This window comes from Mizuhopecten yessoensis, unplaced genomic scaffold, assembly GCF_002113885.1.
Source record: "Mizuhopecten yessoensis strain PY_sf001 unplaced genomic scaffold, ASM211388v2 scaffold6893, whole genome shotgun sequence".
NCBI lineage: Eukaryota > Metazoa > Mollusca > Bivalvia > Pectinida > Pectinidae > Mizuhopecten > Mizuhopecten yessoensis.
The window spans coordinates 1,006,805-1,025,335 of record NW_018406777.1 but is presented as its reverse complement, the minus strand read 5'-3'; the positions used below and the strand labels follow the sequence as shown (position 1 = coordinate 1,025,335).

The following is an 18,531-nucleotide window of genomic DNA, read 5'->3' as shown; positions in this document are numbered from 1 at the left end:
TTTTTTTCAAGGAAGATAACTCTCACCCGGATCAAAGTGATTGTAAAATGTAAAATAAATTAATTATAAAGCCATTGTGTATATTTTGTTCAATTTCCCACTCTATATGTATAGATCTGTGTGTCCTGTTTGCTTTTAGCTTGTAGATAATCACTTTTATCCGTTCAAATTCAATAAAAAACACTTTGTGTAACATGTGTTACATATTTTGCGATAAATAAAATATTTGTAGGATTAATTATAAATGCTTCTTTTCATTTTTTTATTGTTTTTATTGTTCCGAACAATACCACACACAAAAAAACCGGAAAATATTAAAAGTGGCGAAAATTCAATTTTTTGGTATTTTTTCCAAAAAATTCCCCAAACTATCGGAATGTTTAGATTTTCATAAAATTAACTCTACATAGTTGCATAACCATTATATGAAAGTTTCAACGAATTTTGCTGGTTAATTGCGAAAGTGTGGAGCCACCTTAACGTGCTGTAGGCGTGGCCTGCAGGTCAGTCAAAACGTAGTCAAAATGTAGTCTCGTTCAACCAGACGTTGAACGAGACTAGTCAAAACGTCACTTGCTGGCCTTCTTTGTGTTTGAATTGAATGCGATGGTAGCTTCGTGAGTAACGGCATTGCTATAACTCGGATCGTTGTCATCTGTAGTCATGTAGTTGATAGTTTACTATTTAATAAAGGTTAACAGTAACATCATTTACACTATACACTTTTCTATGCTTTACAGGCGGATAATTATGAAGAAGTGTATACCGGTGCTGTTTACACAGAGGCGAGTAAACCAAATAGGATCAAATATCCGGGCCGGACCCCTATCATAACACCGTATCCACTTGAGGGCGACACCTTGTCTTTGGTGAGCTTGTCAAATTATTTGTTCTATAAGCTGGGCAAACTGATAGTCAATAAGGTTAGAAAACACATATTCATCACTTAATCTGGAATAGATACAACCGAAACGTCTTCTGATTATTTAGATAAACTGGCTATTTTGAAAAGATATTAAGTCAACATAGAAACTGATATTAGAACCCGCGAAAGTTCTTATTGAATTTCAACGCCACTGCGCCGAGAAGAAAAGAAACATGCAATAGGGCTAAATTGTAACATCAGTGATATACTAGGTAACGGAAAACAATGGGTAGTGTAGTCAGAAGGGATGGGTTTGTTCTCAAGTGACCGTTATCCTGGTGACAGACGGAAAACGTTATACATGTTATTTATAGTTCGTATTACAAATACCATGTACGTAGTACAGAACGGTAAGTGATAGGGCAGTGAATGATAGATAGATACAGGGACTGAAATGACAAAATAACATTGAAGCACCTGTTCTTTTAAGACTATATACAGTCTTTAAAATATATTATTTACAATAAAATTAAAGTCTGTAGTCTTAAATATATTTTCGTTTCAAGCTATTTTCAAGTCAAAAATTCCCATGCAAAAGCTACAAGAACAGCATACAGTAGGAACGTCGTCCCAGCTTAATTAATATTTCATATCTTTTAATTTGCTATTAAATGGGCATTCCATCATATAAAGTGTAAAGGGCTAACTGTTAACACGAGATGATAATATGCGGGGTACATGCTACAGATCAGTATGAAGTGCACTTTCCTTGTGTCTTGATTGAGTTAGTAGAATATCAAGACGACGGGGGACCGTAGTTATGGTCCATATGACCAATAATTAGGTGTAAGAATATTCCAACCGACTATTGGTATTTCAGTGTGGACCGTGTTACACTTCTCTCTTACCTGTGTTAGATGAATATATATCAGGTATATAAAAGAAAGGACATCAGATACTTGCCTGATACGTTAATTTCTGATTTTAGACATACAGCTCTAATCAATATTGTGCTGCCTTGACGCCGGCGATCGAACCAGTCCAATCGCAATAATAGCTTTCAGGAACTCATGTTCCTTGTTTACCTGTATGCGACGTTAAATAAAGTTTCTTGTATCTTGTATCCGCTAATCAATGTCATACGTTGTGTATTACCTCCATCGAAATGTTAAACTGAAGTCATGCTGCCGATGTTAAAAACGTGATGTCGAAAAGAGTTACCGCATTTTTCTGTAAATATTTGGATAAAATATTAGTATTAGTAATGCAATAACACTTCTTTTTGAATTGTTTCGAATTAATATGAAAGGTATGAAATATTTCCAACAGGTGTTCTTTTTGTTTTCTTCAATGCAGAGCCTTGCTAAAATGAAGAAAAATCAAACAAAAAATAAAAAGTCTATAAAAAAATCATGCAGAGTCTGTTTTGCATATCGGTATAAATTGTTCATGCTGTGATTATATCTGCAAGGACATTTCAATATAAACTAGAGTCTGGCACTAATAGAAAATTTGGATTTTAGGTGCAAACAATTTGGTTGTAATTCATATTTTGTTTTGAAACTATGTAATATTGGATGTGATTTTCCCTAATTGCGGCATATTGCCTTACCCTGACAGTGGCTTCGATAATCATCTTGCCATTAGACGAGACACTGTTTTGTCAATAACCTTCTAGCTTCATTACATGGTACTCTGTGCGCTGTACACGGCAACTCAACAATATCATAATTGTATACCTTAGCATGCGGGTCGGTGCATTGAAAGCTTTCTTTATATTTTGAATTTTCTTTGCATCTTTTATTTATAATATTTATTTTCCTTTTGATCTCTGATTACAATATATTTGTTTGTTCTTATGTGTAAAATTAAAACAGTTGTTAAATTCGTTAAAATACAATAACTTTAGAACAAAAGATAAAAACTTGTTCTCAACTGTATGCTGACAACACTGTGACACAAAGGGGCCAATCGTATATCCAACTCGGTCCTCTCTAGGTCGATTTTGTCGGGTTCCGACGAACGTCTTGCAACTATGTCAATAATATATGATGTAAAATCGCGTGCAGGCACCGTAATCAATAAATTACATAAAGTTTTGATGAATGTGATTAAATTACAAATCAAGAAAACTTGTGGCCTTAGGGAAATTTACTGAAACAATGAACGATGGAAAACCAGTATCCGACAGTCCTCGGGGAACCGAACAGCTACCAAACACACACAGTGATCTCCGTTCGCAATGGAAATTTACGCGAAAAGGCGCCGGGAAATATTTACATAGAAACACAGAACACTTTATTTGGCTTTATTTGGAGCCCTGAGATGGAAATGGTTTTGGATCCTTTCAGAACCCCTCTAATTAATCGGCCCTACCGGTTACCACTACGGGATAGGTAGTGAGTAAACTAGCATGCTACTACTGAGCTCTTGTCTCAAGTAGCAGCGATATGGACGGGCTAATTCCAGCTTTATATCTTAAGAGGGTTATAAACGCTGTAGCAATAATTGCTCTCTACGTCTTCACGCCTCTCATATCCACTCTCAATGGGTTCGTTCGTGGAAGTCGGTCCCGTCTTTTTGACGATGTTGATGGGATTTATTTAGCATTCTTTTAGTTCAATATTGTGCTGGAATATTTTACAACTACGTCTGTTTTCCAGCGATGGAGAACCATGTTTTTATCACCGTGATCACACTCGGATTACTTACATCACCGACATATGCTGCTGATGGCGGTTTTCCTAGCTTTAAGATGAGTAATGATGATTGTACTTACGAACTAAATGTGAAAAATAACCTGATAAATGTTTCGTGTGGCCGAAACGTGACCGTTCGTATACACGATAAAAATGGCGTTATTTCAATGACAGGCCGGAAATCGGACAGTCTGTGGTTTCAGAATGGCGCCCGCACCGGCGGTGGATTATTTCGGCCAAACAAAACATCAGCAAGCTTTGGTGTAAATAACAGGGCATCATCTAAATTGAAAGATTCGACGACAATTCTTAAACGAATGAAGAAAAAGCTGGCAATAAGACAGAGAAGCTTAAACAATATTACAACAGATTTGAAAAATGGTGACATTGAGGTTCAGAACGACCTTTCGAGATTGAGAGACTTACAGGCCGGGAACGCTCTTGCTCTGGAAAACGTTGCGGCAACGTTAACGAACCAGTATAGGTTTTTAAGCATGGCCATGTTGGCTCAAAACGCCGAAATGAAGTTGTTAATAACAGCTATGAGCTCACTGATTGTGGCAACGCAAAAATCGGTGCGGGGCAGCCTTGCCGTTAACGATCAGCTACAGGAAGAAATTGTTCTCCTAAACACAGCCCTTCAGAGGGCTAACATTTCCAAACCCGATAAAAAGAAAGGTAAGTAATGCAAGTGGTTTAGTCATTCGAACTCAGGACTTCGTTTTGTTTTGTTATAGAGTAAAATTTTATTTTTCTTACAATCTAAATCATAGGCTATACAAGCAACAAAAACCCTAAAATCGAAATTGTATCTTTTACCTTATGGAACGAGTAATATCAATGACGGAGGTTGGACGGTGGCAAAGCCATCTTCGGATTTTAGAATAAATACGACCCTCCACTCTGTTGCTGTCTCATGATTATTTGATACATTGAGGCATGTATTGTAACCAAATACGAATAAAACAGTAACTAAAATAGACCGAGAATAATATCGTGATGACTTAAACCTTACAGCATATTCCATTGTTTGAAGCGCTTAAGACAGTGTCCAATCCGTACCATATTTAGCCGGTGTCGTCTCAAATAAAAAAAAAATCCTTAATGTCTGTACTTGATTCGATACATCAGTGTGATAGTAACGTGTCTAGTCAGATCACTCCTGATATCTCTCCTCACTTACTGTACATTAAGAGACACTATCAACTCACTTACTGTACAATAAGAGAAACTATCCTCTCACTTACGGTACATTTAGAGACACTATCTCCTCACTTACTGTACATTTAGAGATACTATCTCCTCACTTACTGTACAATAAGAGATACAATATACTCACTTATTGTACAGTTAGAGACACAATCTAGTCACTTACTGTATATTTAGAGACACTATCTACTCACGTACTGTACATTAAGAGATACTATCTCCTCACTTACTGTATATTTAGAGACATAATCTACTCACTTACTGTACATTTAGAGATATTATATCCTTACTTACTGTATATTTAGAGACATAATCTACTCACTTACTGTACATTTAGAGATATTATATCCTTACTTACTGTATATTTAGAGACATAATCTACTCACTTACGGTACATTTAGAGATACTATCTCCTCACTAACTGTATATTTAGAGACATTATCTACTCACTGTATATTTAGAGACATAATCTACTCACTTACTGTACATTTAGAGATATTATCTCCTCACTTACTGTACAATAAGAGATACAATATACTCACTTACTGTACATTTATAGATCACATCTTCTCACTTACTGTACATCTAGAGACACTATCTACTCACTTACTGTATATTTAAAGATACACCTAGAAACATTGACGAAAATTCCATATTTTCCGCTGTCGTAGATTTTAGATGGCCTAGTCCAAAGCAAAAAAAATAATGAGGTCAAGAAGGAATAATATATGCTAAACAAAAACAAAGAGCTTTGTAAAGAAAACACCATTTTCGTTGAAAAAGAACACAACACTTTGAAAAAAATATATATGTATATAAGAGATAAGGATACGTGTTACTTTACTGTAATACCGTGCTACGGACTTACAATGACATTATACTTCACAAGGACGCTGGAATGATTAACATTTCCATATAAATGTATCTTCATTGCTAGAAATGTTATTTAAGAAGAGCGATAAATCTAACATGAAGTAGAATGTAGGATCGCATATACCCTTGAGACTGGTTACAACTGTCCAGCATATATTTCGTTTTTAAAAACGTGATGAACAGAACAGTGAGATTTCACGTTGAAAATCATAATAAATAGTGTGCGAATATGATAAACTTTTAACTTTGTCCACGAGTGCAAGCGCGAGTAAAAATATTAAAAAAATATCTATAGTATGAGTAGATTGTAAATCAAACGGGAACCATTGAATTTATTATTTATCACATTTACCAAAACAGTAGCCGACTATCGGTGTTTGTCAATATTGCAGCTGTGTCAGGATATTTGATTTATATCAGGGTCAGTATATGATCAGGAACATTATTATATCATCGCTGTGTGCCGTTTTGATATATCCACGGTTGTAATGTTAACAATTTTATCTGATAACTTCAATATTTAGCTGACAAAAACGTAATTAACTGCCACATCGGGAGACTCGTATGTCTATTGCAGATCATGATAATAGAAATGAAGGCTAATCAATACATGTAGGGTCTAACTCTTACAAGAAAAATACTGAAAAATAATGTAGACTTTGTAGAAAGGCTAAATCCGTGATATTGAAAATATTATATAATGCATAAGCTAAGTAACTGTAGATAGTACAGAAGGTTGGTCTTAGCTTCTACACAGAACTCTCGTGTTATAGTCAGATTTTCTGAAATGTATGACGTTTTATTTTATACAGTACGAAACAAAACAAAAAATGCTATCTTATGCTAAATAATGTTCAACTAGTACACATAGGCTTGCTATACAAGGCTCACCTAGCATTAAACAAGGCTGACTGATTAAAAGCAAGGCCCATTTAGTATAAAACAAGAGGAGCAAGCGCAATGTTTATCTAGTATGAAACAATGCTTAATAATCCGAAACAATGCTCATTTAGAAAAAAAATCTTATTTCTGCCGAACAATGCCCTATAAATAATACGTTAAGCCTGCTAGAGCGAAACAAGGCTCAACTAGTATGAAAAAGCTTAAAAATACTCAGTATAAAACAATGCTAATTAGTACGAAACAAAACTTACCTAGTATAGAAAAATTAGTGTCACTCAGGGCTAATATAGTATAAAACAATTAGTGCGATACAAGGCTTACATAGTATAGAACAGTTAGTGCGAAACAAGGCTAACCTGGAATAAAATAATTAGTGTGAAACAAGGCTTACCTAGTATAGAAAAATTAGTGTCAATCAGGGCTAATATAGTATAAAACAATTAGTGCGAAACAAGGCTTACATAATATAAGACAATTAGTGCAAAACAAGGCTAACATAATATAAAACAATTAGTACGAAACAAGGCTGACATAGAATAAAACTATAAGTGCGAAACAAGGCTTACATAATATAAAACAATTAGTGCGAAACAAGGCTAGCCTCGTATCAAACAATTAGTATGAAACAAGGCTAACCTAGTATAGAACCAAACTTATTATTGTGAAACAATTCTAACCTAGTATAAAACAATTAGTACGAAACAAGGCTAACCTAGTAATAAACAAGACGTATTAGTGCGAAACAAGGCTAATCCAGTATAAAACCAGACTTATTAGTGCGAAACAAGGCTAACCTAGTAATAAACAAGACTTATTAATGCAAAACAAGGCTTACCTAGTAATAAACAAGACTTATTGGTGCGAAACAAGGCTAACCTAGTAATAAACAAGACTTATTAGTGCGAAACAAGTCTAACCTAGTAATAAACAAGACTTATTGGTGCGAAACAAGGCTAACCTAGTAATAAACAAGACTTATTAGTGTGAAACAAGGCTAACCTAGTATAAAACCAGACTTATTGTTGCGAAACAAGGCTTACCCAGTATAAAACCAGACTTATTAGTGCGAAACAAGGTTAACCTAGTATAAAACACAGCTACATTGTACCGATTGTGACACGAAACTCATATAGTGTTACACAAAGTGAAATTGGTCACGTGAAGCTGAAACAGTGTATCAATGGGCTCAACCTGTGTGACATGCTGTATGACTCAACTTGTTTTACCCCAAGTACACTGTATCAATACACGAACAAACCTTTTTTCACAAAATCCATTTTAGAAGTGTTGAGAAATAATGAGGGTTACGTAACCAAACTGATGCTAAATTGTGAACGATTTCTATATATAGGCTATCATCAAGGATTCAAAATTCAATACATCATCCTCAAACTGCATTACTGTCAAAAGAAGCTGCAAATTCGATACAATTGCAGCAGAAGAAGAAAAAAGGTACGGAAGTGTTCTATCACTTGTGGTTTTCCCGGCGGGCGGGGCTAACTGATGGGTGATGAAGGCAGTCTGGTATCGCCTTGTTAATCTGAACCTGGGGAATTCCTGGGGAATACTTTGGCATACAAGTGATGTTTATTTTCTTGGTGGCGTTTAAAAAATCGATTTTCACTCTCAATGTCGGCAGAGCTCAGAGGGAAACTTAAACGTTCCTTAAATTTCCTGATGGATTGTATTGCAAAGGAATCGGACACTAACAAGATAAGGGAGAACGTGAGTAAGAAGCAACGGTAAAACCACAGTTCGTGTATCATTAGGAATAGCACCAACTGTAGCGTTCATGATACTAACGACACGTCATTGATACACTGTACCATACACCAAAACCACGTGTGTATGCAGTTCATTCATCGTGATGTCTTTAATCACTCATAGCGTGGAAAACGATGGATGAATAGTTTTGTGAAATTATTTCTTTTTCTGTTATGACGCAATTATAACAGCAACGCTACCATTTTACGAATGAGCACATTTATTGATTTTAACGTTCATTTGTTTATAATAGACACGCGCTAATCATACACTTCTAGATTATATTGACAGTAAAAATGTTGGCAACGTTATAACGTCTAAACAATGATTTTGTGTTACAAGCTATAAGGAGGATAACTAAAACACATGGAAACTTAATGGGATGTACGGCCGTTCTATAGCCTCCTTTTAAAATTCGTTTTTTAAACACGAATACTTCGGCTATAAACGTTGCTATCTGAGTGTTTGACGGTGCAGGCGGACACGTTTTACTCCATTAAAGCCCTTCCCTGTAATCCTATCAGTTCTAGAAATAAATTCAAGATAGTTATGTGAGCGAGTAATGACGCAATAAGTATAAAAAGGGACACGTTAAAGCCACAAACTCTGTTTCTGTTATGATTGACGTTTACAAACAAACACACCAACTGAGCATTCAGCTATAGCATGATGGAAACATACAAACAGGAAATAGATTAACGATTGGCCGAGTTCCATGTTTGTTCGCGGTAGACATGCAAACCTGTTTAACACTGCCAGCGTCTCAAGTGTTTCGGACTTGAATTCGTCACCGAGACAGGAAATGTGTGAATTATCAACACTTCATCACCTCGTGCTATCACAGTTGATGTTGAACAGCGCAGTGAGAAACCGATTGTAATTTGTATAATTGTTTTCAAGGGTAAATATTCACCAGCATGTAGACAAATGCCGCTCGTTCGTATATAATTTTAACTACGCAGTTCGTCAAAATCTTCCGTTACAAGCTTGTTATATACATATAACACAAGTTCATAATATAAACATACTACACACGTTTATAAAATAAACATATTACACAAGTGTATAATATTACAAACTACACATGTTTATAGCATATACATACTACACAAGTGTATAATATCACATACTACACAAGTGTATAATATCACATACTATACAAGTTGATGATATCACATACTACACAAGTGTATAATATCATATACTACACAAGTTTATAATATTACATACTACACAAGTGTATATTAAATACATTTTACACAAGTGTATAATATCACATACTACAGAAGTGTATAATATCACATACTACACAAGTTTATGATATCACATACTACATAAGTGTATAATATCACATACTACACAAGTTTATAATATTACATACTACACAAGTGTATACTAAATACATTTTACACAAGTGTATAATATCGCGTACTACACAAGTGTATAATATCACATACTACACATGTGTAAAATATCTCATACTACACAAGTTTATGATATCACATACTACAAAAGTTTATGATATTACATACTACACAAGTTTATAATATCACATACTACAGAAGTGTATAATATCATATACTACACAAGTTTATAATATTACATACTACACAAGTGTATACTAAATACATTTTACACAAGTGTATAATATCACATACTTCACAAGTGTATAATATCACATACTACACAAGTGTATAAAATTACATACTACACAAGTTTATAATATCACATACAACACAAGTGTATAATATCACATACAACACAAGTGTATAATATCACATACTACACAAGTGTATAAAATTACATACTACACAAGTTTATAATATCACATACAACACAAGTGTATAATATCACATACTACACAAGTTTATAATATCACATACTACAGAAGTGTATAATATCACATACTACACAAGTTTATAATATCACATACTACAGAAGTGTATAATATCATATACTACACAAGTTTATGATATCACATACTACACAAGTGTATAATATCATATACTACACAAGTTTATAATATTACATACTACACAAGTGTATACTAAATACATTTTACACAAGTGTATAATATCACATACTACAGAAGTGTATAATATCACATACTACACAAGTTTCTGATATCACATACTACACAAGTTTATGATATCACATTCTTCACAAGTGTATACTATCACATACTACACAAGTTTATGATATCACATACTTCACAAGTGTATACTATCACATACTACACAAGTTTATGATATCACATACTAAACAAGTGTATAATATCACATACTACACAAGTGTATAAAAAGTTTATGATATCATATACTACACAAGTGTACACTATCACATACTACCCAAGTGTATACTATCACATACTGCACAAGTGTATACTATCACATACTACACAAGTGTATACTATCACATACTACACAAGTGTATAATATCACATACTATACAAGTTGATGATATCACATACTATACAAGTTGATGATATCACATACTACACCAGTGTATAATATCATATACTACACAAGTTTATAATATACATACTACACAAGTGTATATTAAATACATTTTACACAAGGGTATAATATCACATACTACAGAAGTGTATAATATCATATACTACACAAGTTTATGATATCACATACTACACAAGTGTATAATATCATATACTACACAAGTTTATGATATCACATACTACATAAGTGTATAATATCACATACTACACAAGTTTATAATATTACATACTACACAAGTGTATACTAAATACATTTTACACAAGTGTATAATATCGCGTACTACACAAGTGTATAATATCACATACTACACAAGTGTATAATATCACATACTACACAAGTTTATAATATCACATACTACACAAGTGTATAATATCACATACAACACAAGTGTATAATATCACATACTACACAAGTTTATGATATCACATACTACAAAAGTTTATGATATCACATACTACACAAGTTTATAATATCACATACTACACAAGTGTATAATAAGTTTATGATATCCCATACTACACAAGTGTATACTATCACATACTACACAAGTTTATAATATCCATACTACACAAGTGTATAATATCACATACTACACAAGTTTTTCATATCACATACTACACAAGTTTAGGATATCACATACTACACAAGTGTATAATATCACATACTACACAGGTGTATAATATCACATACTACACAGGTGTATAATATCACATAATACACAGGTGTATAATTTCACATACTACACAAGTTTATAATATCACATACAACACAAGTGTATAATATCACATACTACACAAGTGTATAATATCACATAATACACAAGTGTATAATATCACATACTACACAAGGGAATAATATCACATACTACACAGGTGTATAATATCACATACTACACAAGTGTATAATAAGTTTATGATATCCCATACTACACAAGTGTATACTATCACATACTACACAAGTGTATAATATCACATTCTACACAGGTGTATAATATCACATAATACACAAATGTATAATATCACATACTACACAAGTTTATGATATCCCATACTACACAAGTTTAGGATATCACATACTACACAAGTGTATAATATCACAAGTTTATAATATCACATACTACACAAGTGTATAATATCACATACTACAAAAGTGTATAATATCACATACTACACAAGTGTATAATAAGTTTATGATATCCCATACTACACAAGTGTATACTATCACATACTACACAAGTGTATAATATCACATACTATACAAGTTGATGATATCACATACTACACAAGTGTATAATATCACATACTACAAAAGTGTATAATATCACATACTACACAAGTGTATAAAAAGTTTATGATATCATATACTACACAAGTGTATACTATCACATACTACCCAAGTGTATACTATCACATACTACACAAGTGTATAATATCACATCCTACACAGGTGTATAATATCACATAATACACAAGTGTATAATATCACATACTACACAAGTGTATTATATTACATATTACACAAGTGTATAATATCACATACTACACAAGGGAATAATATCACATACTACACAGGTGTATAATATCACATAATACACAGGTGTATAATTTCACATACTACACAAGTTTATAATATCACATACAACACAAGTGTATAATATCACATACTACACAAGTGTATAATAAGTTTATGATATCCCATGCTACACAAGTGTATACTATCACATACTACACAAGTGTATAATATCACATACTACAAAAGTGTATAATATCACATACTACACAAGTGTATTATATTACATATTACACAAGTGTATAATATCACATACTACACAAGGGAATAATATCACATACTACACAGGTGTATAATATCACATACTACACAAGTGTATAATATCACATCCTACACAAGTGTATAATATCACATACTACACAAGGGAATAATATCACATACTACACAGGTGTATAATATCACATACTACACAAGTGTATAATATCACAAGTTTATAATATCACATACTACACAAGTGTATAATATCACAAGTTTATAATATCACATACTACACAAGTGTATAATAAGTTTATGATATCCCATACTACACAAGTGTATAATATCACATACTACACAAGTTTATGATATATACATAGTTAAGTATTTAACACTGTTATATAACTCAGAGGCCATATAGAAGATTATATTGGTTATTTGCCAACATTTATTTCAGACGCAATTACTTCAAATCGCTGACTTTCCTACAGTATTAGCATAATGATTCGTGACTGAGAGTATCACAGTCAATTCATGTTTAACCATAGTATAACCTCAACATTGTATATGTTAAACAGTTCTCTGGTGAACCTCAAAAGAGGTGAAAGCCTTAGGGAGGTACTAAGATACTCTTGTAACTTGTTTTATGTATATATATTATATATCAGTTCCTCTGATGAACCTCAAAAGAGGTGAAAGCGCTAGGAAGGTACTTAGAAACTCTTGTCACTTGTTTTATGTATATATATTATATATCAGTTCCTCTGATGAACCTCAAAAGAGGTGAAAGCGCTAGGGAAGTACTTAGAAACTCTTGTCACTTGTTTATATATATACTGACCACACGCAAATAAATCAGACGGTAAGTGTTTTTGAGATGTCCGTGCACATTGCTTATAGTTTTATGATGTCGGCAGAAGCATTGGGATGAAATTCGAGTTGATATTTAGGTAGCTGTTCTTGTTGTAAAAGAGGTTTTGTTATGTTACTGATAATGTATATGATGCGTCCCCTACCCAAGTCAAATCAGAAATGATTTGATAGCTAAGTCGTTAACAATAAAAACAAAAGGTATCCTGCTCTAAGAGATGGTCAGTAGCTACGCACTTTATCCTGTAAAGTTTATCAAAAAAAACTCTGTAAAAGATATCTTGATAATAATCAAATTAATTTCATTTGATATGATTATAATTGTGACTTGTATATCAGTAACCGAAATGTAATGCAGTACCTGTAGTCTATCAATATCGACGTTATGTTAGAATCGTGATACCTATCGACGTTATGTTAGAATCGTAATACCTATCGACGTTGATAAATTAATAGCATTCTTTTTTTGTATACATTTTTTTGAGTACTTATAGAATGTTGTCGTTTAAGACATTGTATTGGAAATTAGGTTAACATTGTTTATCCTTGCATATAGTTATCTTGTTTAAAAATAAATAAGCATTTTTCACATACATAGCCACACTCTTTAAATGAAAAAGAAAACAAAAATAAACATTTAATGAACTGCGCGTATGTCTGAACTATATATAATTAATAATAAGTTTTCCTTCGTAAAATGAATTGTAATGGCATGGTGTTAAATCTCTGATTAGAAAACAAATGATTTGTTAACAAACAAAGAGAAAACTGGTGCTAACAAATAAATCTAGTTCATTCCATTAAAGAAGTGTCGAGCTTAGACACGAGAAAATCGTACTTGTCAAACTGTAATTTGGTTTAGTGAAATGATATTGATTTCTAAAAAGATACGGGCTATTCTGACCAACGGCTTAAATAAGATATGGTTTTAGCTCATTTTTCATCTTTAATTAACTTCTTTCTTCTATGCTGTTCTTTTTTTCAAAAATCCGTTTCATAATTCAATCAAAAAAAACTGCCGGCAGAGGAAAGAAAACAAGTAATCATTCTAGCAGCTTCTCTTTCAGACTTTTCCAAGTCAGATTTGTCGTTACTGTAGCTGTACAATATTTCACACAAACTTTCTAATATTGGTTAAAAAATGTGACATAAAGTTTTGACAGGGTCTCCCTCTTTCACTTATATGTAACATTTTTCTTAAAAGAGCCATTATTTAAATGCGATCAGAACACTTTACAAGTTAATAAATGTTTCAGATACCTAGGTTTGAGTCTGAATGAATTTAAAAAATGAATTCAGGGCAAGAAATGTAGCACCTTTCGTGGCACTTGTTTTTATAAATTATCGTCAAATACTATGGATTCGGTTGACTCTTTTCTTTCTGTGTTAACCCTTTCACCCCTATGTAACTTTAGAAGACTCTACCATGCATTGATATGGATGAGTCCATTATGGTCTACAGTGGTGTAAGGGTTAAAGTAAGTTATGCGACTCCATATCATGGAGCAATAGAAGATATGAGACACGCAATAAAGGGAGACAATTCAATTGTATTAATACGGTGTCTACGAGCAGCAAGTTTGTTAAGGTTGAATCTACATGGCAAATATCGCAATCTCGAGAGTCAGTAGTTGAGCACCTGCAGTTGTCAGACAATGATAAGTGGTTGACTGACCCTGGTATTTTATTGATTTTATTGATAATTCTGCGTGATTTGTAAAGTATAGCAATAATGAAGCGAACATAATTTTGTAAAATTGATGAATTTAAGTACGTAATGAATTCAATATATAATAAATAATAAAAATTGTACATAAGCGCGACATCATTGACTTTAGTAAGAAGCAAATAAGGAAATCTTCATTTGTTGACATGATGTACAGGTTCCTTGAAGGGTGACAGATTGATACGGATATTACTGTTTCGAGGTGGGAGTGGTCAAAAATGTATGACACATAAATGGTCTAAGCCAGTAACCGATAGGAGTTAGCACTTTTTTCATTACCATGTCACAGACACGCTTTTGCAAAGTTTACCTTAAAGCTAAACAAACCGAAATGAAAATCCCTATCAAATGATAACCTTGGGATGACCTGGCATAAATCGTATCGTAAAAAGCTGTATTTGGATAGAAACTGACAGAGAAAAAAATCCCATTTGTAAGGAAAGTGATCCGGTATCGCAATTTCGGTAGTGACCTGTATGTAAATGTATTTCGATAAATAAGATACGCATGTATATATTTTACAAAATATACATATATATCAGTTCATTAACAGTTTCCCTTTACATTTTGTGCTAAAATATTCATGACGTTTGACAAGTAGATAACTAGATAAATAGGAATGTAACAGTGCAGTGTGTCATGTTCGTGAGCGCGCCGCGTCTATATCCCGAGTGTGGTCGTATATCACCGTGTAATACAGCCCGTGAGACGTTGACAAAACATCACTACATATCAAAAAGCGTGATAGTCTATCGGGAATTCTGACAAAGTATACGAACAGCTATTGACAAGCCATCAAAATCCCCTGACATGATCATATATATGTCACAACACAATGGCTGATCATATATGTCACAACACCATGGCTGATCATATATGTCACAACACAATGGCTGATTATATATGTTACAACACAATGGCTGATCATATATGTCACAACATAATGGCTGATCATATATGTCACAACACAATGGCTGATCATATATGTCACAACACAATGGCTGATCAAATATGTCACAACATAATGGCTGATCATATATGTCACAACACAATGGCTGTTTGACACTAAACAATGTTTATTTGTTGCTTCTTTGTACAATATATTTTTCTTTTTTCCAGATTTCTGTCCAAGACACCTGGCAGCAATTTTGCCCGGGGGCGAAGAGTTGCCCGTGGGTATTGCACAGGGAGCGTTTATGAAGGACCCTATACCCGGGGGACAGATATGGGTGACCTACGGCTACAGTGACCTCAATGAGATAGCCGAGTTCGACTCCCATCAGTCCTTCACCTTCGACACGGCTACAAAGAAACACACACTGCCGTTCTTCTGCGAGGGTACCGGTCACGTGGTCTTCAAAAACTGTCTGTACTGTCACAAAGTGATGACGAATAAGATCGTCAAGTTTAATTTAATGGAGGGGCGTTGGGTTGGCGAACTGCCCCTCCCTGGTGGAGTCGGCTCCCACAATACGTTCCCATACGAGTCGGGCATATTTACCGATGTAGATTTCGCCGTGGATGAACTTGGATTATGGGTAATTTATGCGACACAGACGTCAAGAGGCCATATCGTCATCAGCAAAATTGACGACCTGAATTTCCTCATCCTCCAGTCCTGGACAACGGACATTGCAAAGATGGACGTAGGTAATGCATTCATGATCTGTGGCGTCCTGTATTGTGTGGATTCGTACAAAAAGGTCCCGACGTTCATCAGGTTCATCTACGATACAAATAATGGCGGTAAGCGGGTTTTGGCAGCAGGAGTTCTCCCATTTAAAAATTCCATCAGTACCAACTACGCCCAAAACTACATGCTGGACTACAATCCTCTCGACGAGAAACTGTATGCCTGGAACCATGGTCGTATCGAGATCTACAGCCTGTCTCTCGAGGCCGACTAACTCCAGTAATCAGCAAGATCACGTGGGTCAAACATAACATCATTTCTCGAATAATCAAAGCTCTCTTTTGCCTTTTTGAATGAAATCCCATGAGGCAATAGTAAAACCCTACCGCCACATATAATAATCCCAGAATATGAAATAAACTCTGACAGCTCAACAAAGTAAAAAAAAGTGCAGGTCCTACATGTGATGTCTCTGGAAGTGTCTGATTGTGAAGGTGATCACAGCCGACTGATACAGTTAAAATTTAATATATAAGGATTATTTGTATGTCATTCCCTAGCAAAAATGAGCGCGAATCCGGATCATATAAAAAAAAAAACGTCTATTCTGTTTACAGATATCAACGTGGGATCAGCGGCTCATCACTTCTCGTTGTACCTCATGAATGGCTGTTGTGTATGACGTCACCTTCCCCACAGTACTGTACAATATGATTTCAACTTGATTTCAAATCAACCAAAATGATTGTTTATTCCTAGCTAAACAACATCAAAGTTTGTTTATGTATGTATTTCCCAACCTTAACAACCGATAATGCTTGTTTGCCCCTCCTAGTCTACCTATTTATTTGTTTTGTGGTAGCCAATATGTTTTGAATTTTTCTCTTATTTCATAACCAACATTTGTTTCAATCCTATATTACCACACAGCCTATCGTGTTTGTTCTTTTTACATATCCCCGAAACCTTACATTGTTTTGTTTTTCATTATTAACCCGACTTCGGTTTGGATGTCCTGCCAGCGCTGTATACATCGTGAAAATTAGTTTAGTGTACGCATTAGCTGGAATGAAGAGACTGATAATTATCCCTGTATAATCTCCCTTCTCACACTAGTTGTGTATACCCCCGCAACGAAGTTAGGGGGAGGGGGGGGGGGGGTATACTGGAATCACCCTGTCTGGATGTCTGTCTGGATGTCTGTCCGTCGTCCAAAGTAACTTGTCCGGTGAACTCCTCCTTAACTCATAGGTGGATTTCATTGAAACTTTGCATGCATGATCGGTATCTTATGTAGTTGTGCACCGGCATTTTAATTTGGGATTTCGACCCTTTTTGATGGAGTTATGCCCCTTTGTGCGAAATACTTGTCCGCGCAACTCCTCCTAAACTAATAGGTGGATTTCATTGAAACTTTGCATGAATGATCGGTATCTTATGTAGTTGTGCACCGGCATTTTAATTTGGGATTTCGACCCTTTTTGATGGAGTTATGCCCCTTTGTGTGAAATACTTGTTTATTTTTTATTTTTTTTATTTTTTTTGTTTCTGATAAAATCGTGAATTACTCATTACTGGTGGGAGACTATATTTCTTTGCATTAGTAAGCCTTTAGCTTACAGTTCTGGTTTATATAGGAGCGGGGGTATTAGTTAGCCTTTGGCGCTTACAGTTCTAGTTAGGTATATTTATTTACCCAGACACGATTT

General features: G+C 34.3%; 1 protein-coding gene across 1 annotated transcript; it reads left to right on the top strand.

The window, feature by feature from the left end:
* Window positions 1–3,102: 3,102 nt before the first annotated feature.
* LOC110452818 (noelin-2-like) lies at window positions 3,103–18,293 on the top strand. The gene is made up of 2 exons (XM_021501511.1): window positions 3,103–4,242; window positions 16,309–18,293. Exons 1-2 carry the CDS (start codon window positions 3,531–3,533, stop codon window positions 17,094–17,096), a joined length of 1,500 nt encoding a protein of 499 aa, XP_021357186.1. The 5' UTR covers window positions 3,103–3,530; the 3' UTR covers window positions 17,097–18,293.
* Window positions 18,294–18,531: the final 238 nt, after the last annotated feature.

Coding starts and splice junctions, on each gene's coding strand:
- LOC110452818 (XM_021501511.1), top strand. CDS start 3,531: ATGGAGAACCATGTTTTTATCACCGTGATCACACTCGGATTACTTACA. Junction 4,243..16,308: donor CAAACCCGATAAAAAGAAAG/GTAAGTAATGCA, acceptor TCTTTTTTCCAG/ATTTCTGTCCAAGACACCTG.